At 34.3% G+C, this 23,325-nt stretch overlaps 2 protein-coding genes and 1 long non-coding RNA gene across 19 annotated transcripts; all 3 read right to left on the bottom strand.

The window, feature by feature from the left end:
* Window positions 1-2,841: 2,841 nt before the first annotated feature.
* LOC133704959 (uncharacterized) lies at window positions 2,842-5,052 on the bottom strand. Of its 4 annotated transcripts, none has more exons than XR_009844162.1 (3): window positions 4,110-5,043; window positions 3,441-3,892; window positions 2,842-3,204 (listed from the first exon to the last, which is right to left on the bottom strand). It is a non-coding gene; the product is annotated as an uncharacterized LOC133704959 (long non-coding RNA). The 4 variants fall into 4 exon arrangements; XR_009844161.1 differs by having other exon boundaries at window positions 2,842-3,017; XR_009844160.1 differs by having other exon boundaries at window positions 2,842-3,892; window positions 4,110-5,052.
* A 2,842-nt stretch (window positions 5,053-7,894) lies between these two features.
* Window positions 7,895-9,139, bottom strand: LOC133705025 (uncharacterized). Its single transcript, XM_062130119.1, has 2 exons — window positions 8,996-9,139; window positions 7,895-8,890 (listed from the first exon to the last, which is right to left on the bottom strand). The coding sequence occupies exons 1-2, from the start codon at window positions 9,044-9,046 to the stop codon at window positions 8,159-8,161; spliced, it is 783 nt and encodes a 260-aa protein (XP_061986103.1). The 5' UTR covers window positions 9,047-9,139; the 3' UTR covers window positions 7,895-8,158.
* Window positions 9,140-11,929: 2,790 nt separating this feature from the next.
* LOC133704744 (shugoshin-1-like) lies at window positions 11,930-15,530 on the bottom strand. Of its 14 annotated transcripts, none has more exons than XM_062129702.1 (13): window positions 15,208-15,530; window positions 14,705-15,083; window positions 14,561-14,598; window positions 14,362-14,470; window positions 14,244-14,267; window positions 14,075-14,143; window positions 13,939-13,980; window positions 13,743-13,842; window positions 13,601-13,655; window positions 13,428-13,520; window positions 13,229-13,315; window positions 12,801-13,105; window positions 11,930-12,191 (listed from the first exon to the last, which is right to left on the bottom strand). In XM_062129702.1, exons 2-13 carry the CDS (start codon window positions 14,861-14,863, stop codon window positions 12,115-12,117), a joined length of 1,158 nt encoding a protein of 385 aa, XP_061985686.1. In that variant the 5' UTR covers window positions 14,864-15,083; window positions 15,208-15,530; the 3' UTR covers window positions 11,930-12,114. The 14 variants fall into 14 exon arrangements, with proteins under 14 accessions (XP_061985686.1, XP_061985673.1, XP_061985674.1 ...); XM_062129689.1 differs by having other exon boundaries at window positions 14,705-14,901; XM_062129690.1 differs by having other exon boundaries at window positions 12,801-13,102; window positions 14,705-14,901.
* Window positions 15,531-23,325: the final 7,795 nt, after the last annotated feature.

The following is a 23,325-nucleotide window of genomic DNA, read 5'->3' as shown; positions in this document are numbered from 1 at the left end:
ATGGTTTGACATGCCTAATTATGCCACCACACTAATTAAAATTTAGGCTGAAAGGCATCTCTTTCTCTCTCGATGAAATAATATTTAAGTATTCCTACACTCTAGTTAAGCATCACAAGATCACTGTACAGGCTTCATTTCACCTAAAGAGCTGTCGACTTCTGACCCTCTAATGAAACTCTATTGGTCAACAATTCCTCTGAAACTAATCGAGTACAGTTAACGATGATACAAGACAGAAACCAATGGCCTTTCATTTAAGAGATCATTAATGAGACTGAGAATGTTATTATCCTTGTTGACATCTAAGTTATTTTAATATCACTGTCTTGTTCGTTAAGATGGGAGCCCAGTCTCAATTTAGGAACACTCGGTAATCATCCAGCTGAAAGTCTTTTCTTTCTAAAATTTAGTGTGCGCAGGATTCTAGCAACATGCTTCTATTTTAACTTTCTTCTGGTCTGTTTAAAACACCATGATCAAGTGGAGTTAAGGGTCAATAAGCCAAGTCTTTTCTTTAACACTACACTCCCACACCCATAAATAGATGTACTCTAGGGTTCAACTCAGCTCTGTTGACTTGTGAATAAAATCAATAGAAAGAAAGAGATCTGTGTCACAAATATGAAAAATGCTAGATTAGATCACCTGTAAAGTGAGGACTTGAGCAGGCCTTCATTGCCACAAATATTGCACACCACATGTTCTTTCTTTTTTCTTCCCTGGATAAATCAACTCTCAACCTGCAATTGCTCTCGTGGTGTTACTTTAATAACATCCTAGCACTGAACCAAATCATTTCCCATTAGTGTTCAGCATGAATTTGATGACGAAAAATACCAACATCTACAAGGTGTTACTTTATCAGATTTTATGTTGGTATGGATTGGCTCTATATTTTATTTCTCTAGGCTGAGTGTGAGGTACTAGTACTACTTGAAACAGATGTGGGTTTTACAAAAATTAAAATGCTTAATTTTTCTTTCAATTGATACTGAATTGAACGCTACTCTACCATGTTGGGTTCACGCCTCTGATAGTTGGGCTTCTTTGGTCTCTTATGCACTCACACTTATCTTGGGAAGTAACTAGTCAACTAACTCTAGTTCACCAAAAAAAAAAAAACTAGAAAAATCAACGTGGAGGTTTTATTGTCGCATTCTTAAAATAAGAGAACAGAAGTCTCCATCTGCTTCTGTTCAAGTAAAGAATGTCCAATGATATCAACAGCCTAGGACTCTTCCCGCGGAAAAAACTTGAGCAACCGCAACGATCAATTAAGAGTACACTGAGACAAGCAATACATAGTTATTTTATGAAATTCTATTGTTCAACCCCATTGAATTCTTATTTCGTTCCATACCCACAAGCTTCTGTATGCCCTTGATAAATTTATTGATAAAAGTTGAATGTTTCAGAGTACATTTCAAGTTCCGTGGTTTTCAATTTGCTATTTGTACAGTGTCTATTTCTAGCGTGGGAACTCAGCAAATCAATTCTAATTATTATGCTCAACTTATGAAATAAAATATTCATATTCACCATGTACGATGGTGGATGGAGAAAATTTACCGATACTCCACAAACACATGTATTCCTTGAGGGCACAGTGAAGCATCCTGTGGATGTTTCATATAATGAGTTCTTCACAGCTTCATCAGCTGACATAACCTGCAGCAGGATTCCCATGAAAAAAAAAATAGATAGATAGAAAACAACATTTTTCATTGGGTTTTTTAACAGCCAAAGCAACGAATCATGAGAGAAAAATAGCATGAACCAAAACATTTAGGGGCACCATCCACTCGTAGTCGTCGATGTTTGTGCAAGTTAAACTTCCATATTTTCTATAATAACCTCAAACAGCTACCCTAAACTCATCCCAACTAGTCCACAAAGAGAGAGAGCAGGAACTCCATGCTTCTATTAGAAGTATTATTTAGAGTTCCATAGAAAATTAGATCAGCAGTGTTCTGTACCAAAGAAATTTCAGAAGCCAGGCTTCTACTTAACCAAGAAATAACTCTTCCTATTTGGAAGGTTGCAACTTCTTAACCGCCACAGTTTCTACTCATGCGTACTGTATAGGATGCAGTTGAAAAGTTCTTGCCTGCAGTGCAGGACTGGCAAATGATACCTCAGATGCACTAGCACTGAAGATCACCACAATGTATGAGTAGCTGTAGAACAGGTCAATCTACTATCAGTAATTGCATAATTTGGAATCATAGTAGAAGCAGTGACATATATTCACCCACATGGGATCCGGTTAAGGTAATCCTGGAACACCTCCATGGCTATCTTCAACACACATCACTATAATACCAGGGGCCCATGAACCGGCCATCTTCAACACACATCACTATAATACCAGGGGCCCATGAAGGGCCACTGTTGTGGAATCGTACCCGTTCCTAAACGCCAATTATTGTCACAACAATATACTCCGTACCCGTTCCTAAACGCCAATTATTGTCACAACAATATACTCCCTACTAGACTGATACGTATAAAAAGACACGAAAAGGAAGGGAGAAACCCAGAAGAAAGTATTATGATAGTTCAGGAGCTAGATGCGGCTGCAATTTCAACTCAAGGTCCTTGGAGAAAAATTAGATATTGCTTTTAGTTTGAGAATAAATAGAAGTTATAAGCACTTAAAAAAGAAGGAAAAAAAAGGATGACGAAATTATCAATACAGAATAACATTCAACTACGAGAGTAATTATTTGAAGGATTGTACTAAAATTTGTGGAATGATCAAGGAATTGCATCACTCCAGTTATAGCTGGCAAAGTTTTCGAGAATATGCAGGCCATAAGTACTGTAAGGAAAGCGTAGTTTGACTGGATATCAAAAGAACAATAATTATAAGAACATTGTCAAGAACATAAATTCTCATCAAAGGGCCCATTTCCATGCAAATGATTGTAGACAGCGCCCAACACAACATGAAGGCCAATAAAATATCTGAATCAAGATTCACAAATGATGTCCTCTGGCTATCTGGTGAGAGCCTGTTCTAACAAAGAAACAGCATAAAATCAGAGGAATTTTACACATTTGTATGCACAAAATACAAATACAAACATATTGAGATGATCAGCAAAGCTGCATAATTTCAGAGCAAGGAAACAATTGAACTATTTCACAGAATTGTTGGCAAACTGAGACACCCAACAAGCGCTCTAGCATATGGATCATCTGCATAGCATTTTTCAACGTGTAAGATGCTAGGATGATAGACAGACACTTCATACAAAAAATAACAACCTTCCCAATAACCTCCTTCAATACTCCACACTCCATTAACCTCCTTCAACTGAATAACTTACATGGCACCCCTGCTATCCACATTCTTATAAATGCAGGTACGCACTGTCTTTTTAGAAGCAATAATAATAATAATAAGAAGAAGAAGAAGAAGAATAAAACATTACCTATCGCATAGAAGAAGACAGCTTCATAGAAAACAAACAAAACAAGAGAATCTGTTTCAAAATGTCATACACCTGAGCAGTGTGAGGCCATAGATAGAGCAAACCCAGCATGTTCTTAATAATGCACACCGATGGACCATCATTCGCAAACAATTCATTCAGAATACCAGGTAACTGCAAACCAGTAGCTTAGCTGCATTTCCCATCAGCTGCGAAAGCTGGAGAGAACACGGCATCATGAAAATAACTGTGTGGACCATCATTCGCAAATAATTCATTCAGAATACCAGGTAACTGCAAATCAGTAGTAGCTTAGCTGCATTTCCCATCAGCTGCGAAAGCTGGAGAGAACACGGCATCATGAAAATAACTGTGTGGACCATCATTCGAAAACAATTCATTCACAATTCCAGGTAACAGCAAACCAGTAGCTTAGCTGCATTTCCCATCAGCTGCGAAAGGTGGAGAGAACACGGCATCATGAAAATAGCTGTGTGACCATAAAGCATTAAATCAATTCAATATGCTTATAAAATTATCCCTAAATGCCTTCATAACAAACAACTTGATGCCCATTCCGCTGCACAAATTACAAATACAGTGACAAAATGTGTAACAAAATGAACAGAACACAACACGATATCACACACGATTAAGTGCTAAGCTCACATTTTTTCATCAAGTTCACGTACATATTTGCAATAATCTTCAGGGTTAGGCCAACAACACTAACGCATTAAGCATTGAACAAAACATTTACAGCTGAATGCCGCGATGGCTAATTGGCATTCCACGAGAGATTGGCATCCACAATTGAAGGCTCTTCGAAAGCTTTGTTCGCAATTACCTCAAATTCCAAAAAGAAACCGTTCAATTTTCACCCTAATAACTAACCACTACTCTTAAAAAATACCAAAACAAAACAAAAAAACACTTCCATGTCATGGAAGGCCGCCGCTGTCTTCTTCAATCTTGATTTTCTTCCACTTCAGTATCCGTAACGGTTAATGTAGCGGTTTGGATAGCGTATTAATAACAATAACCGTCTCTAACAGTATCCGCATTCCACGCGATTATAGATTGAGTTACCCAAAATGCCCTTGAATATAGCAAACTGTCCTGAACTGAATCAGCATTTTCAAACAAAATCACAATCGTAATATCAAGTCTCAAATAAATAAATAAATAAATAGAGAGGGGAACCTGAGAGGAGGAAGAGACTTCTGGAGGCATCGATGAAGAGGAAGAGGAGCCAGTGAATGCAGCGTTTACGCGAGGTTATTGAGAGGAAATAGAGAGAGAGACGACGACGGTGGTGCCGGTGGTTTGATTTTGGAATGAGACGGCGTCGAGGAGAAGGAGGTGAAGGAGAAAAGTGAGCGTTGGGATTGGAAGGAGACGCGGAAGAGGGAAGTGGAAAAAAAGGCGAGGAGAGAGAAGCAGGCATTATCGTTGGCTCTGCTTCTCCTTTTGGGAAACGGAAAATAGAGTTAGGAACTGTGTTTATAAAGAAAAGGCGAGGAGAGCGAAGCAGACATTACCGTAGGCTCTGCTTCTCCTTGCGGAAAACGGGAAGTAGAGTTAGGAACTGTATTTACAGTATATTATACCATCAGATATTTTTCTCTTTTTTTTTTTTCATTTATCTATATTTTTAATCAAAAAATGGAAAGATATTTATAGCCCGGAAAAACTTGGGGAAAGTAGGGCCCAAGCCCAAACGCTCCACTCGTTTGTTGGAAAAGAGAAAACCCCAAAAGGTTTCACTAGATGATTTATGGCCCATACGATCACTGTGCCTGATTTCTGGCCTTTCTAAACTTTTCAATTTACAGAAATTGTCAATTACAAAACTAACCCAAGGTCTGATATTATTCCGCACGTGAGGAGTAAAACTGCAAATCTCTTTTCACGAGAAATGAAGAAAATGGGATATATGGAAGATTTTATCACGGATCTCATTATTTTCATGTGAAAGAAATAATGGAGAAAAGTATGAAATCCATCATCCAAATCAGATCAAATAGAAAGAGATTTTATTTTCCTAATTTGGGCCCCATTTTTTTAGTTTTTATGACCTAATTTCAAGCACTCCCAGGAAGATGCTTAGAAAAGCAATATTAGTTATTTTTAAAAATATTTTTTGTTTAAAAATATATTAAAATAATAATTTTTTATAAATTAATTTTAATATTAGGATATTAAAACTATTAAAAACAAATCTAAAAATAACACTAATATTACTCAGAAAAAAAACACACGGTTTTTTTTTTTTTTTTCACGATAAGACCACGGATCAACCCTAATCCATGTGATTTAGAAAGAAACTAGGAACCTAAATTCGCTTCACACGACAAAAACACGTGGGAAGAACTGGCCGAAAAGTTGAATTGTCTCTGTTGATGCATTTCTTTTTCACATGTGCCGTGTAGATTGTTCATCATTACAAGGGAGGGCATGCGGTTTCCTGGTATAATATCACATGCCTTGTGTTCGTTCAAAAAGGGGTACAGATTTAGCAGACAAAGAACACAGTGGAAGCAGGCTAGAACCCAAGGGATTTTGCCATGAGAGAGTTTCTTGACAAACCCAAGATGATAAAATCTGAAAATACAGCAATTTGTCATCTTCAAGCCGTGAGTAATGCTTACGAGTTAAGCCAGTGCCGAAATCCAGAATCTGGTTCAAGGTTAGCTTGGTCTAGTTGTGAAGAGACCAGGTGTGGATTGCTTTTAAAACCATGTTGTTTTTTGTTAGTCTCAGGTAGCTGTAAAGACCATAGATTTGTCCGGTATTAACAAGTCTTGCCCAGTAATTTGCTGCTTAAGTTGATCCTCCACGGAGTGTGGGGCCAAGAGTGTGAAACTCACAATCCCATGCATGTGCAAATGCATCATGATGGTGATTATGATCATGAAAAATCAACATCCGTGATATTTCTTTAGCTCCGAGATTTTTCGTTGACTTAATGCATTGGTGGTCTAAAGAAAAACAAGGACCATGACCTCTCTTTCCATGTGAAGGCATACTGTTCTGGTTTGGAGGAATTCATGCTTAATTTTTGAAATCCTGTACAGCTCTAGTGGATTTAGGTTGGATGTATTTTTAAAAAATTAATTTAGGTTAATTAATTAAAAATTAACTCTTAACTTACATAAAAAAAAATTCTGGGGGTTGGAATCAAAATTTTGATCTAGATCCTATTTATTTATTAGAAAGTAATTTTCTTTTAAAAAGTGATTTTTTTAAAAAAATAAATTCTTGAAAAGTGAATTATTTTTTTATATTTAGTAATATCATTAAAAATAATTTAAAAAACACTTTCTAGTGTTTTGCTATGTCATGTAAAATGAGCTAGAAAATAACTTATTAATATTTTTTTTTCAAGTTTATTAAAATAATAAAGAACAAATATTATAAAATAAAAGGTTGAAAAATGATGGAATTAAATAATAATAATAATAATTTAATATTTATTTCAAATAAAATAAATAGCAATCAAAAGAATAAACCAAATCTGATAAATAAAAAAAATTTAATTAAAAAAATAATAAAAGAAAAGCAAATAACAATCATAGAAATGATGATTAAAGTTGATATAAAAATTAAATTAAATTAAATCAAATTTTAAGGGATGAAATTGAAAACAAAATTCAAAACAAAATATATAGCAATCAAAAGTTTGAGGGGCACATTTTGATATAATTAGTAATAATTTGACATTTCTAAATTTTTCATAATTTCTGAAAAGTGTTTTCCGTCCAAAATAAAAGGAAAACATTTTCCTGAAAATCTAGCTAAACTTTTCTTTGACTGGAAAATGTTTTTAATTTACCAACTTTTCTAATTGCAAACAAACATATGAAAATTTATAAAATAATTTTTTAAAAATCACTTTTCATGAAACAAATAGAACCCTAGTTTTTTTTAATGACCCATAGCACTTTTATTTTTATGAATCAACAACTCATTTTTATTAAATATATTTTTAATTCAACTCATTTTTGGTATAAATTAGTAAGAAAATAAAAACAATTTTTAAATTATAATCAAGAGTTGAAAATTATTTTTCACGAGTAAAGTCTAACAAATCTAAAATACAGGAAACTTAGCTTAATGAGGTGAATGATTTCTTAACTAATGTAAAGTTATGATATGACGAGCCTTGTTGATATCATTGTGTTCTTTAATTGGTCTAGCTCAAAGAGTTGGTCATGATAATGGGTCTACTTAGATGCACTTTCAATGGCGGACACTCACCATGAATGGTAGGTGTGCTTCATGGAAAGGGAAAATATACGGGGGGATTTATTTATATGATTACTTGTCATGGTCATACTTGACATCATTTCTTTACTTTTAACATTTAACCCATAAGGCAAAAGCATGAGGAAATAACATGAGCACCACTCAAAATCTGGCTTCATGGAGCAAGGATTATTACAACATCTGTGTGAAATAAAGGAAATATATTGATATAAAATTTCCCAGCTGACATGGAGAATTCAGTGCCCATTTTCACATTATACATAATTTAAGTCTCTATCTGACTTTCTAGAGAAGTTAGAATCATTAATTTCTAAGACAAAAGTAGTTTACAGTTCCAAACTGATGCAGGATAGCTATGCCATCCATTTCATGCTGATTTCCTTGTCATGTTTAACAGCATGAAGGGGATGGATGTACTAGAGAATTGTGTGTAAGAACTAAGGTTTTGGTCAATGGGGGACAACTTTCTGGTACTTGTTGGCAGGGGAAGAAGAATCGGGACCTTCACGGAGCTCAAGATCCCTCTTCTTGCTCAAACAAGAACTGAAACTGTTGAAAGAGTCTTGGTGTATTAGCCGAGCTGTTGGTGAAGAAATGGTTACTGGTGGGATCTCAATGGAGTCTAATTGGGGAGGCGGGTGCTGCCATTGAGGGAGTGGTCCAGCCAGGAGAAGGGTCTGCAGAAGTGGACCGGCTTCCTTCACTGCCTGCAAGAGTTTCCCTTTCACTGGCAGTGGCTTGTCAGCTGCTAACTTGAGGATCACTTCTGGGAGAGATGATTGCAGTGTTTCCTGGGGAATTGGATCGGTAAACTGCGAGGGAACAGTGACTTTGCTTGAATCAGGAGAGCTGCTGTGATTGTTGGAGTCGCTAGCCTTGGATTCATCTTCACTGCTGCAAGTTCTTGTGAGTGAAGCGGATTCTTGCTTCAAGTGCTGCATTTCTTGCTGCAGCTGATTTTCCTGCTGTTTTTGTAGCAGTTGTTGTTGGAGGGCTAGTTTGTCAGAAACCAGTTCCTGGCATTGTATCTGGGCCTCATTCCTTTCCTCAATTGCCTTGCTTATAAGATCTTTGAGATGGAATATCTCAAATTCTCTTCTTGTGATCTCCTCCTTCGCTGATACAATTGCTGTTTCTAGTTCTGTAGTGTACAAGAGATAATGCCTCAAGTCTTCGATCCCCTGTCAGTAGTTAACAACATCTACATTAGTCTCATAACAAGTACAAGAAATAGAATTGGACCCAGCAATGTTAGCAGCAAGAATGCATGTTGATATATAGCTCACCTCATCTTGGTAGAAGCACGGCCAGTTCAGAGGACCAGAGTAATCTTCCATTTTTCTTTGTTGTCTAAATCAATCGAATGGATGTCTTGAGAGAATTAAGTAAAGAATGGGAGGGGTGGCAACTTCTTATAGGAACTGAATCTACTAGCTAGAGTTCTGTTTACTTTCCTTTTATTCTCTCTTTTGCTTTATTTTCTATCATGGGACAAGCGGTTGGATAAAAATACTCACTAGAGGCCAAAACCATGGAAAGTGCCAAAAGACAAGGCGGGTAAAAATCTTCGTGCCATTAGATTTCATGTCCACAGAGGGCCACTACTGCTACTTTGGAGGGAATGTGAATTGCAGTGAAAGTGGCTGCTAGGATTTTTCCTGGTATAGCCACAAAAGAGCTGCAGGGGGTAAGCACAGTGAACACACGTGTGGAAGCGAAAGTAAAATTTAAGATATTGCTGAAATAAGTGCTTGATCTGTCCCCTTAAATAGAACAAATCATCAAAATACAGTTCAAGAAAGCAGTAAATCATTTAAAAATTATTTTACAGCCATTTTAGAAAAAAAAACACATCCTCCCCTTTACCTTCATTTTTAATTTTTGAAGTTAAAAGGGCATCATTCTTCTCATTTTATCTAGAATTTAAAAACCTCTGCCACCATTAATTCGGTGCTAACTGAGTTTGTTCTGAGACTAGAGTTGTATAATATTCTCCTGATAAGATAGAACTGTACGGTGTCTTCGATCATATGTAAAAGGGAAGTCCAACATGAATGATTAAAGCCATCTGATCTTAAACCTCTTTCTTTGAAAGTATATACCCCTACATTGCCCTTTTTGACTCTCACAGGAGTACAAGTACATGGATTAATAGTTATTATACTTTTCTAACAACGTTTATGGGATCTTGCGAAAGAGATCCACAAAAAGATAATGGGAATGATCCCATTCCATCAACGATAATTAAGCAAAATCACAGATTAAAAAACTGGGGATCAGTGTCAGGAAATATATCCACTTTCTTCTTCTTCTTCTTCTTTTTGCCTAATCAAACTACAACGAAGCATGGCAACTAGTTTTTTTGTTGTTGCGGTTTGAGAAAATGTGCTCAATAAAAGCTATAAATTCGTTGCATATCTTGGATTTGGAGATTTAACTTACTTTTCTTCACTGCATGATTCATTATCGTTAATTTTTCTTTCATTCATATTAGTTATTTTTCAATTAAGACACCTTGCATTTATCTAATTAAAACAAAAAATACAAATGTTTAAGTGGGTGGTTTAGTTTAGTTTTTTTTTTTCAAATTTGGCGAGAACACTGTAAATAATGGATTTAGCCATCCTTGTTTCTTTCCTGTCCCACTCGAAATCATGTCTGCATGCATATCTCTCTTTCTCACTCACACGCACACACATATCAGTCAGAAAAAGAAGCTGAACCGAAAATTTGTTGTGGCAAAGGAGATAATGGTAGGGTCCCCAACTCTTTCATGCAATGTCCTGGCAATAACAAAGTTATCCTTGAAACGAAAAAAGCATAAGCGGATCCCGATTTGACCAATCCAAAGTGAGGCGCTATTTGGGAGCAAAAATCCAATTTATGCGTTATTTTAGAGTGTCCCTCTTGCACGTTATGTTGCGTTTCGCTCACATGTATACACATACATGCATGCGACTTATTCATTTTCAGTATACAGGACTTTTCACTAAGGTTTGTGGGGTCTCAAGTGGTGCAATTGCCACCAGACACATCATAACATGCCTTTTTATTTCTTGAGTTAATTTGAAGCAAACTGCTGCAAGAAAACGATCTTAAGGGTTCAAAAAAAGACAATCTGCAGTTTCAGCATTGAAATGATGGGAATTTGCCAGTTGCTATCTTACGGTTATTGGAGTCTTGCATGGTGGAAGTAGAACAACTAATTGCATGTTACCTAAAGAATTGTATGGAAGGAGAGGAAGTCAAGTCCACTATAGCGTGGACAAGGGCATTACAAATCCATCCAAACCCATGTTTGATATGAAATCAAAGTTCAATGGATGTGGTGGTTTAGGCCTGACTTGAGGCTCGAGAAGTTCCATATGGATGATATGAACACATTAAGGTCGCAGTTCCTGTATTGTGAGCAGTCGATAAGATGTCCAGATATCCTTTTCTATTCTGTGCTGGGGCATGCATCTATTCATCATCAACTACAAAATTTACAAAGAAAAAAATAAACAAGATCGATCATCCATAAATATCTAATAATCAATTTAAAGATCAAGAAAAAGGAGTGAATTTAAAGTTCCCTCTCCCTCCCTCTATGTTATAATACTTTTTTGAAAATTATATTAGCAACCTTTTTGAATCTAATTTTATATTTCCTTTTCCCTCTTCGTGCACAAACGCGGTTTGGAGCTGAGGAAAATGGTGTGAAAAACAGCTCTTTTTTGTCACCTTGCTTTTTCTATTTGCATGTGAGACGGTGATAGTTGCTGGACCCATATGTCACGCTTTTTCCTTTTTCCCTTTCTTTGCTTAGATTTCCTGTATTCAACCTATCTTTTACTCCACCTAAGCATGGTAATTGGATAAATAATAAAGATAGAAAATTTTTACTAAAAATTGTCTCCCAGTAGTCTAACATAATACAACCATAACAAAGCAAATCTTCAATTACAGTCAAATTTTGCCAATCAATGGTTAGAAATTTAAGATCCTTCATTCAATTTCTAAAATCAAATCTGATCACAAGAAATCTAAGTTGTTCATCAGTTTAGATACACTACGCCCCATCTTACTGACTAATTGCTAGTCTAATCAGTCTCCATTTTCCAAATTGCTTTTCCTCCCCAACGCCCGTGTCCACCACTTTCCATTTCACGATTTTTTAATTCCTGACCTCTTTAAGTGTCAAATGGTATCAGTTTGTACCCCAATAATGATCGATTAAGTGTCAAATGGTACCAGTTTGTACCCCAATAATGATCGAATAACGTTAGATACATAGGTCATGAATCCATGGACATCAGGAAAGAAAGAAACTACAGAAATATGATTTCTGTACAGCACATAGTCACGTACTGATATGATTATATCTTAACCTGTCCAGAACGCCAATCATAACTAGTTATTCTGATTATAATATGCTTTTCAACTTCGCAAAATAAACCTGTACTCGAGCCAATAAGAAAACTAGATAACGTGTGTTAATGCCTGCAAAAAAGCAAAAAATCAGGGGAGAGAATGAGAACTGAAGAACTGAGCCAGGTCTTACTCTCATTAACCACTACGTAATGTTGTACAGACATAGCACCAGCAATTTCTAATTTCTGGTAAATGCATCATTTAACATCAACATTCTGCTTTCTCGGATTAAAATCAGGATCGCAACGATATAAATGTTAGCCATGGATAGCTGTTGGCAAATGATGTTCTTTCGTATCTGCAATTTAAATGATACGTAGATAAAATGATGCAGGACAAATACAGCACATCCATTTAGAAGCAAGGTCGATATGATCTCTTTTTCCTAAAGGGAAAGAAATGTAAAATTGCACACAAGCGTGTTGCTTATGTTCAACTACAACTCAAATACTTGAACTAAACATAGATTGATTTTGTGCACTTCCTAATCATCAACAGGGAATCATTATAAAGAAAGTACAGCAGCTAGAAAATTTACAGGGTCAGCGAGAATCTGAAAGAGATTTCTTCCAGACCACAACCTACAGAGGACCCAAAAAGGGGCAGGATGTAGAAAATTGCGTCCACATAGATTAGATGGTACAGATAGATTAGATGAGAGATTTTCAACTCACTCACTTCTTCGCATTTTCACATTGAGTGGAATTTCCTTGTAGGACTGGACTTTCTCAGCTGCTCGACGTGATGGCCGAAGGGATGTCCTTCGTGGTTCTTGAGTTTCAAATATGAGAGCACTGTTCCCTGTTTCAGATTCGATTTTTACAGATGGAGCTGATAATGTTGGACAGCTTTCATGAACTGGATCACCATGTATTGCAGGAACATGAAATTTAGCATCATCAGTCTGAAACAAATCTTCAGTTGGTTCTTCTATTTGTGCCTCAGACTTAATCCTAATGGGTTGCTTTCTTCTACAGATCCTGCTGAGACACGCATAAAAGAGTGTACAAATCCTTGATTTCTCCTAGGTTCTTTCCAGAGTGCTGAAGTCAAAAGACCTTTGTGAACTGAAATTATACAGGATTCTGAACCATGTCAGAACTAACCTCCTTTTTTCATCGTTCTTTTCATTGAGTTGTTCTTCAGACTTGAACCTAGCAGAGTGCCTTCCCAAACAAAAGCTGTAAGGAGAACTGGAGAAAGAAATACTAAGCAAACTAAAAACTTTAGAGAAAAGCTAATATCATTCAAATAGACATTTGTGAACTGAAACTATACAGGATTCTGGACCATGTCAGAACAAACCTCTTTGTATCAACGTTGTTTTCAGTAGGCTCTTCTTCTCCAGACTTAAACCTAGCAGATTGCCTTCTCAAACAAACACTGTCATGAGAAATACTAAGCAACTAAAACTTCAGAGAAAAGATAAAATAACTCATATAAAGTCAGATTCCAAGTATAGCATTTGAAATACAAACCTCTTCTTGTCAGCATTCTCTTTAGTTTGTGGTTGAACAGGACGAGTTTCCAAAGCTGGATGAAACCAAAAGAGAAAATGCTGGCTTCATGAAAAGGTTTCTATGATTTTGAATACATATCTGGGGGGAAAAAACTGGTTACATTGAACTTTTGACTGGCGTTTCCTTTTTGGGTTACATGGTTTATTCTCCTCCTCTGGTTGAGAGAGTTGTGCAGCCCCATCACCTTTGATAGTTTCAACCTACAAGAGATGGCAAAAAAGGATGAAATACTATGTGGGCTACTATGAAAAAGACCCTTTCCCCATAAATTCTGTTGAGTTGAGTTCCCGAAATACCTCATTTCTCTTAATCCGGCATCTAACTTTCTTTGCTTTCTCCTAAAACAGAGAGAGTTTTAGAAGTCAGTCACCAATATTACTAACAACAAAACTTATTCAAAACTGAGGCAAAAAGAGCAGCAGCTAAGCATACCTTCAGCTCCAAATTTATGGCATCAAGCAAGCCATTCTTACATCCCAGCTCATGTTGAAATACCTTAAGCTGAACAGTAACAGAAGCAAGTAGTTAGCACAGAAATGTCACAACACAGCACAGCACATATTGAGCACGACAATCCAGGCTTGCATATATAAAGACTTACCTTATCTTTGCCTGCATTTAGTTCCTGCAATTTTAAGAGAATAATTTAGTCTCATCAAGGGCCCAAAATTTTATGCAATTTATACGTGATGAAGAAATTGATTTGTGAATGACATTACCGCCAACATCTGGCTGTTTGTTTGTGCAAGTTGCTGATTCTGTTGCTGTAACTGCTGAAATCTGATTCTCAGCTTCTGCAACTCAATAGCACTCAACTCGATAATTTTACTGTTGACCAAAGTTAAGAAAAATGCCACAATAAATTGCCAACATGAAAACAGAACTTCAGGAGAAAGAAAAATCAAACAAAAAGGTTACTTCCTATCCACGACAATCTTTGTCAATGTCATGATTTCCTGGACAAAAACATTCAAAAAGCAACCCATTAAGCCAAATTCTACTCCATACTCAAAAAAAATATCAACACGTGTACATCTAGATATTGAAACATTCAACGTATACCCGTTGGAGCTTCTCAATGTAATCTTTACCGACTAGAACAGATTGTGATTTCCCATCTTGGTTTCGCTGCAACAAACTGCTACCTTCAGCGAGCGTTTTCCTTGATACAGGAAAATTGCTAATGTCAGCGAGCGTTCTCCTTGGCGCAATTCCAACCATGGACCCTTCTCCCAGTTTCTCTCCCTTTATTTTGTTACCTGACACATTCCCAATTTCCTCAATCACGCGATTTCAGCAAATTCACGCAAATTGGTAGCTCTGATTTGAATCATTACAGTTTTTCTCAGAAATCAAACCGAGACGCACACTTCCTTCAACTTTTTAACCCTAAAAACCCTAATCAGCGGCAGATTTCGCAATTCTAACATCGATTAAACCCCTAAATTAAACACATTCAAGCAATTTTACGAAGTGAATATAAATAAACAAGCATCGATTGTAAATAAATAATGGAGATTTTGCGAAATTTCATATTAAGAAAAATACATAGAGAGGGAGAGTACCTGCGACGTTGATGTTTTCTGAATCAAGAACCAGAATACCCTCCATGACCTAAAACCCTAGAAATTTTCTTTCCTTTTCTCTTTCTAGAAACCCTAATCTTGTGTTTCTCTCTTCAGAAAAATTGAATTTGTGCAAGAAAGAGGGAAATGATCCAAATGAAGGAGTATGAAAATACGGGGGATTATGAAGGGTGTAAATGGAAATATGTGTTTGGCGATTTGGAGGGAGCCTGGTATGTTTTTGAATTCACTGCCAGCAGAACCCTCCTGGCTCCTGAGGTAGAAGTGATGGACCGTCGTTTAATGGAATCGAAGTGGCTGCATTGACTAGGCCATGTGGCGTGTTGTTATTTGTTTGTGAAGAAGAGGAAGCCGGTGCAATGTCAATACTACGGATGTGCCTGAGCCCAGCTGATCCAATGATTATTGGTATGGGCTGGGTTTAGCCCATGATTTAGATTTGCGGGAGTATAAGATATAGTTAGTTTTTTAAGCTTTCTTATTGTTTTCGTGTTGGAATTTATTTCATTTAATGCTCGAGACAGAGAAGGTGTACTTTTGAGATAATTTGATATATATTTATATAAAAAAAAAACCTTAGAATTCATTGATATAAATTGATTTCAGTATATTCTTTAAACTTAGGGTAAAAAGAAAAACTATTTTGGCTTTGAAAATTGTTTGAAATGTTGACTACATTGAGAAGGTAGATTTAGTTTTCGTGTGTGAGTAATCCGAGAACATCAGACTGCATTGAGCAGGATAGCATTTTTTTGGTTTGGTTTTAGATTTTATAAGAATGATTAGTTTAAGAATTCAAGATTTTTAAAAGTAAACCTGATGTATGTGTTGAATAATTAGTTAATTTTTTTAATTTAAGTGATTTATTTTTTTAATTAAAATATTTGACGGTTTAATATGAAAAGTTCATATTGTTGTAATAATTAAAATCAGAAATATATATAAGATCTAGTTAAAATTAAAAATATAACAATTATAGTTACACGTGAAAAAAAATCATGAACACATCGTTTAAAACGTTTAAAACACGAGGACAACTGAGCTACTTGCTTTATTCCAAGTAAGGAGTTTTCAAAATAAAAAACACAACATGTGCGAGTCATGTGATTATTTTACTAGCCTAGATGAAAACAAAAAATATATAAAAAAAATATTTCAGGATAGATAATTCTTTATTCTCTTACAGCGTAAAAGAAATAACAGCAGAGTGTATAATTGGAGCAAACTCTCACCGATAGAGAAAAATGCACCTTGGCTGACTCGTTTCATGACCTCTCACGCCCTTATTTGTTCTCTAGGGTTTTTTTTATTTTTTTAACCGATAATGTTTGAGAATGCTGTATAAATATTATTCGGTAAAAAAATAATTTTTTTTAGAATTATATTGTATATATATATATATATATATTAATTATTTTGCTGTGTTAATATTAAAAATAAATTTTTAAAAATAAAAAATATATATTTTTAAATGAAAAATATTTTAAAAATAAACTATCAAAATGTGAAGCTATTGACTAACCGTCGTTCTCATGGGTCCCAATTATCCTAATCTAAACTTTACTTTCTTGAAAGGTTTAGAATCTTTCCTGTGATCAAAAGCTAGGGCTGTAGAACAAGAGAGGGCCTCCCCATGAGGACACGACATCAGCTATACCAGTCTTCCTCCTTTCCTCCATTTAATTGGCCTCTTTTCTATTTCCTTTACTTTTTTCCTCGGATCGTCTTCCACTTAATTTTACTTTTTGCATTATTAAAGTTTTTTTTTATGTTTATAGTCCTGTCACTGCTTTTACTCTCTTCCTTTTCTCTCTCTCTCTCTCTCTCTCTCTCTCTCTATATATATATATATATATATATATATATATATTAAATTTGTTGGCTTCATTAAAAACGAATCGAAACTTTGTCATTTTACAAGATACAATTGCATAATGTGGACCTCAATACCAAAACGTTACTGCAAGAAATTTGTCATGTTAGAAAAATCAGTAGATCCGTTTCTCACTTGAGGTATAATTATCCTTGCAGGTGACCTACATCGCACGATGTTATTGAAGCACCATGAAGCTCGCGAGAATTTGCTGTATTTTCTTAATTTTTTAGATTATTAATTATAAGGTACTTTTTTTCGATGTATCATTATAATATATTGTTGAATATATATATATATATATTAATCTTCAAAATCTTTATATTAACTCATCAAAACTAGTGTGTGATTTACACGTGATGATAAGTTTGTACTTGAAAATACATTAAGTTTGTGCTTTTTTCATACAAATTATATAATTATTTTTAATAAATTGGTATAAAAAATGATGAATTAAAAACTTAACTTATATATCTTAGACATAAAATTGATATAAAAAGACAAATTAAATAATATCATACAATTACATGTCAACTAAAATTGTTAATTTCGTGTCCGTTAGCATTCTTTTTTTATATATAAAATTATAAGTTTTAATTTCAAAATATTTCAGTGTTTCATTTCAAAATCATTTACTATGAGTATAATTCAAAATATTAATTCTAATATAACATGTTTTTATAGATTTTTACTAAGTATATTTGTTGGACGAGAATAGAACAGAGGAAAATACAACACTTATATCCTTCCATAAGACATTAAAGGTTTTCCAATATAAAAACCATACAATTACAGCTCCTCAACAAAAACTTATGACACTAGCTAATGTCTTCTTCCTCTAATTGTTTGTGTAAATTAGAGCAGGGAAACAAAGCACGAAAGCGATTTGGAGGGGGAGATTCGAACTTTGTGAATTTAGGCTATGTTTGTTTTCTGAAAAGTAGTCAATTTCTAAATTTTTCTGTGTTTGTTTGCCATTACAAAAGGTGATTAATAGAAAACATTTTCCAGTCAAAGAAAAACATTTTCCGATCAACGGATAACACTTTCCAGTTAAAGAAAAATTTTACTTGGTTTCCAGAAAAGTGTTTTCTCTTTTGGCCGTGTTTATTTTTTGAAAAGTGGTTTCCGGAAAACCAATTTCTAAACTTTCATGTGTTTGTTTGCCATTAGAAAAGTTGGTCAACGGAAAACACTTTCCAGTCAAAGGGAAAATTGGCTTGGCTTTCAGGAAAGTGTTTTCCTAGAAAATTTGGGCGGAAAATACTTTCCGGAATTTGTGAAAAATTTAGAAATATCATTATTTACTGATCATATCAAATTTGATCCTCAAACTTTTAATTGTTATATATATTTTGTTTTGAATATTTATTTTTTAATTTCATCTCTTAAAATTTAATTTTTATATTAACTTTGGTTCTTATTTTTATAATTATTATTTGCTTTTTTCTTATCATTTTTTTTATTGAAATTCTTTATCTATCAAATTTGGTCCTCATTCTTTTGATTGTTACTTATTTTATTAGAAATAATTTATGAAATGTTAATTATTATTATTTTTCTTCATCTTTCAATTTTTTATTTTTTATTTGATCTTTATTATTATTTATTTTATCTGAGATAATTTATGAAATTATATTTTTTTCAATTTCATTCTCATTTAACTTTTAATTTGTAAGATTTATTCATCATTATTTTAATAAACTTGAAAAAAATAAAACATTAATAAGTTATTTTTCAGCTTATTTTCCATAACATAACCAAACACTGGAAAATATTTTCCAACTTATTTTTCATTACACTACCAAATATCAAAAAATACTTTTTTGAAATTCACTTTTCTAAATTTTATTTTTTTAAAAATTTTATTTTTAAAAAATAAATTACCTTCCAACAAACATTGCGTTAAAATTAGAAGCTTAGCATAGGCGACTCCGAACGAGACACCGAGGAAATAGCGACTTGTTGAGCGTGCAGGTGCACTAGAAGCGCCCTGGAAAGTTGGAACAAGAGTTATCCCTAGCAACCCCAACAGCCCAAGTTGCTAAAACCCATGGTCAAATGCGAAGTGCTGGTTACAAATTTTCTCAGACAACTTTATTTTATGCAATAATTAGACTTCACTCTATCATTTGGACATTTAAGAAATGCCAGCAACCTCCAGTAGTCAGTCCAAATCATATTAGAGGAATCTCCACATGTGTGTGACCAAAAGGATATTAATTGGCACTGCAAAACCACGATGAAAAGAGACTCAATAGATCACAAGGAGTGAGACAAAGCTTTATGCATTCAAGACAATCTTGAGGTCCGAATTACGTTGTCAAGTTTTGGTTCCAAACCTCCAATAACGGTCACGAAGATACAATGATCACTAGCAAAATATGCAATTGAAGTTATATGCACTTCAAAGACCGACAGAGAAACGAGGAGAGACACAAAAGAAACAAAGAAACATAATTCAGAATAAAATTTACTTAGTAAATTCTAAACATTTCAGCCGAGAGTGAAATAAAATTTATTTCACTTTATCTTATTTTTTAAAATACTATGAGGTATACCGTTAGTTTTAAAGAGAAATGAGGAGAGAGAAAAAAGGTATAATTTAAAATAAAATATATTAAATAAATTCTAAACATTTCAGTCGAGATTTAGATGAAATATATGAAATAACTTGAGATTCAGAATAAAATAAAATTTATTTTATTTTATTTTATAAAATATTAGGAGGTATACCGAAATGAAATTAAACACCCTGTGTTAAACCATTAATTCTAATATTTTTATTTATTGATTTTTTTATAAACGCAAAGCATATGATCTCCAACAGTTGCGCTTAAAATGCGAACTCTTTTTCTTGGAATATGGTCTTTAGTTGCCGTTTTACTCTACCTCGAGGCAACCTTTTGAAGCTTTTCTTGCTATCGAGACAAAATACACGTAGATGCCTACATTCCTTTTTATCTGAAATAAACAAAATCAAGTTCCTATTATTTTATTCACTGACTTTAATTATAAAATATAGAAAGTAATGACAGTAAAAAAATAAAAAGCTCAAAATGAATGGATCATGACAGTGTTTGAGTAACATGCAAGCTTTGATATCGATCCTCCTAGAGGTTATGCGGCGTGCTTAAAAATTAATCAATTGTGCAAAATCCTAAATGAAAATATCTTGAAAATTGCAGGCTTAATTGCCTGTATATTTTGTCACTCTTTCTAGGCTTTTTCTCTATGGGGAACATGGAAAAACTATTGCTTTGATATCTTGTTTACTAAAGGTTTGGGCAGTGTACTTGAAAATCAATCAATTGTGATAATTAAATTCTAGATGAAATATCTTGAAAAATCCAGGCTTAATTACCTGTAAATTAAATTAATTTTTGTCATTTCTTCATAATTATCCTGAATATTGCACGCATAGAACTTTGATAGAAAAACAAATACACGGATAAAAAAAATTACAAATAAAATCGGTGATTTGTAGCTTTTTTATTATTATTAATGTGGGTGTTCGGGCCAGTTTACGCACACCTTGACTAACTCTCCAGACACTGAAGTTAACGACCATGTAAGTTTTTAATGACCCCGAGAGAACTTAAACTCGTGATTATTAGAGAGCAAACCCAAAATCTAATCAATTAAGTTACCCTCATAGTTGATTTATAGCTTTTCTTCTACTGGCCAGTTGAAGCAAAACTTTTCCCAGAATTATCTTGATAATAGCGTAATGATCAAAAATAAACTTTGCCAAGTGAATGTGCTAATCAGTTTTCTTTCAATGAAGTTAACAATTTGCCCTAGAGATAAGGTGTACTTATGTATGGAGGGTGGGAGACAAATTGAAGTCTGAGTCTAGTTTCAGAGCGGTGAAGTGAAAATTCACCTTGTATTATTTACAGAAGTCGGGTAGAGAAGATCACAGAAAAATTATGGTAGTGTGCTTCTCAAGACATCATCAAGAAACTCTTTCAACCTATAAATCAATTACTCTGTTAGTTTTGTTTACTACAGAGCTTCCAGGCATAATTACTTGCTTTTGGCCTCTTTTTTGGGGTGGTGGAGTGCCGAGTAATCACTTACCTGGACATGGCTCGGAAAAAGGGTATAAACCAAAACAAAAAAAATGCAAGTGGAGCGATTTTCAATTGTAATGGCTTCTTTCCTACTCTATATTCAATTTTTCTTGCTGGGTTCGATGCCTAATTTTGACCTTTTTTCTGTAAAAAGAGAGGCAGAGGCTATGTTTAGACCTGCTTTTCATTATTTTGACCTTTTTATGTTTTTCCCGGCTTACATGCCACGAAGGAGAACTGCTTTGGGCTGGGAAATTGCTCAAAATTGTTCTGCCATGTGATTCTCGTAAAGCTACAAAGGTAGCCCATCAGCTCATTGAGAGACACAGGCCTAGGCAGAATATGTATATTAGGCGAAGAAAAGATGTCGTCTTTACTCCCTTTGATTCTTCAAAAAGAAGAAAGGTAGTTTCGTCTTCCTATTTTTTATTGATAATAGCATCTTTGATCAATCTCTGCACACCAAGATTTCTATGATTAAGTTTTCGATTAGTTGTCTGGTTAGTGAATGATGCATATTCACGAAAAGTTTTTTCTCTCTCTCACAACTTTTATTTTAGGTTAGGTTGGTGTTAAAATGAAGGTTTCGGATATATTTATATTTATATTTATATTTCAAAATTTTTTGTTGGAAAATATATTAAATTATTTTTTAAAAAAATATTTTGATTTATTTTTAAATAAAAAACTATTTTAAAAAATATTTTACATCACAATCCAGAATATATACAGTGTAGGGCTATAAATAAATAAAATTAAAGCAATCTCCTTGCGGCATATTAAAGTTGTGAAAACATCTCTCACCAACCGCACGAAAAGCACTTATACCTTGCAAATGAAGTTGGTTTTGCACATCCCTTCATATTATTTTCTTTTCTTTTTATCCATAACACTATTTGTTTTATACATCCGGACGAGCATGCCACACCCCAGTAATTAAAGGAGCTGCAAGGACCCAAGGACAGTGTGTTTTTTATTTAAATTAATTTTTTTTTCAATTTTTTTATAATTTTCACGTCGCATCAAAATTATTTAAATAATTTTGTTCTTTTCAGGGAAAAACAAATTGAAAACTTCTCTCAGAAGCGCTCAGAAAATGATGTGTCTGAAAGTTACTTCTTCTAATTCCACCAAAAATTAAAGCAGCCATTTTGTTTTATACGCCTTTTTTCTTCTCTACCGAGTAGATTTCAATGGAAAAGGTATCGAATCCCGTCATTGGTTTGTTTTTTTGTGTAAAGAAAAGTAGAATATCCTTGTCATATCTAGTCAGGAGGGTTATCAATCCTTGATTCTCCTCCTAATCAAAGATATGAATAATTTTTTTAAATCATTTTGAACATCATAATATTAAAACAATCTAAAAATAAAATAAATAAAAATTTAATATTTTTGAAAGAAACTTTTGATACAAAAAATAAAAAGATACTTCAAGGTCATGTGTTCTATTGTAAGATGACAGCATGCTTTTTATCTCATTTTCAATTCATGGTTGCAGCATGTGAGTTTTGAATTTTTTTTTTTTCAATCGATGACATGGTGTTTGAGTGATTCAGGTTCGACAAAGTAGATTGTAGAGTAATATAAAATCTAAACCATTATCCGTACCGGATTCTTCGCCGATATACGATCCAGTTTTGATAGCTATCCTGGGAGGTATAATCCTTATGCTAATCATGACGCCCCGAACAAATTTCCCTTCCCTTAGCTAATGGCAATGAACATAATTATTGTTAATCGAATAGTTGACATTAGTGGCCTGAAGAAACTTTCAACATAGAATTTGAGGTCAAATACCATTGATGGTTATGTTTGGATCTAAATTGCATGCACCGAGATAAAGTTAGGCTGCAACATGACAACGATAGGAGTGAAATACTGTATCGAGAGCGTTGTTTGTTAAAGATCGTTGGGCTCTGTATTGAAGGCATTTAACTTTACCCTCGAACTCTCCAATCCTTATCAACCATCAACGGAAAGTATTGCCAGAAAAAAAATGAAACGTATTCGATCTCGATTGACATTCAAATCGATCAAAGATTTTCTTTAGCAGACCATCAATGGATCTCTCCTCAAAGTGAGATGCCAACGAAGTGTCAGACATTGCTAAACGGATTAGTAAATTGCTGAAAAATGATGGAAAGTTTC

The sequence above is a fragment of the Populus nigra genome, chromosome 10 (genome assembly GCF_951802175.1).
Source record: "Populus nigra chromosome 10, ddPopNigr1.1, whole genome shotgun sequence".
Lineage (NCBI taxonomy): Eukaryota > Viridiplantae > Streptophyta > Magnoliopsida > Malpighiales > Salicaceae > Populus > Populus nigra.
The sequence above is the reverse complement of the archived record's forward strand: the minus strand, read 5'-3'. Positions and strand labels throughout refer to the sequence as shown.

Coding starts and splice junctions, on each gene's coding strand:
- LOC133705025 (XM_062130119.1), bottom strand. CDS start 9,046: ATGGAAGATTACTCTGGTCCTCTGAACTGGCCGTGCTTCTACCAAGAT. Junction 8,891..8,995: donor CGTGCTTCTACCAAGATGAG/GTGAGCTATATA, acceptor AACTACTGACAG/GGGATCGAAGACTTGAGGCA.
- LOC133704744 (XM_062129689.1), bottom strand. CDS start 15,253: ATGGAGGGTATTCTGGTTCTTGATTCAGAAAACATCAACGTCGCAG. Junction 14,902..15,207: donor AGAAAACATCAACGTCGCAG/GTACTCTCCCTC, acceptor GGAATGTGTCAG/GTAACAAAATAAAGGGAGAG. Junction 13,106..13,228: donor AAGAACGATGAAAAAAGGAG/GTTAGTTCTGAC, acceptor TGCGTGTCTCAG/CAGGATCTGTAGAAGAAAGC.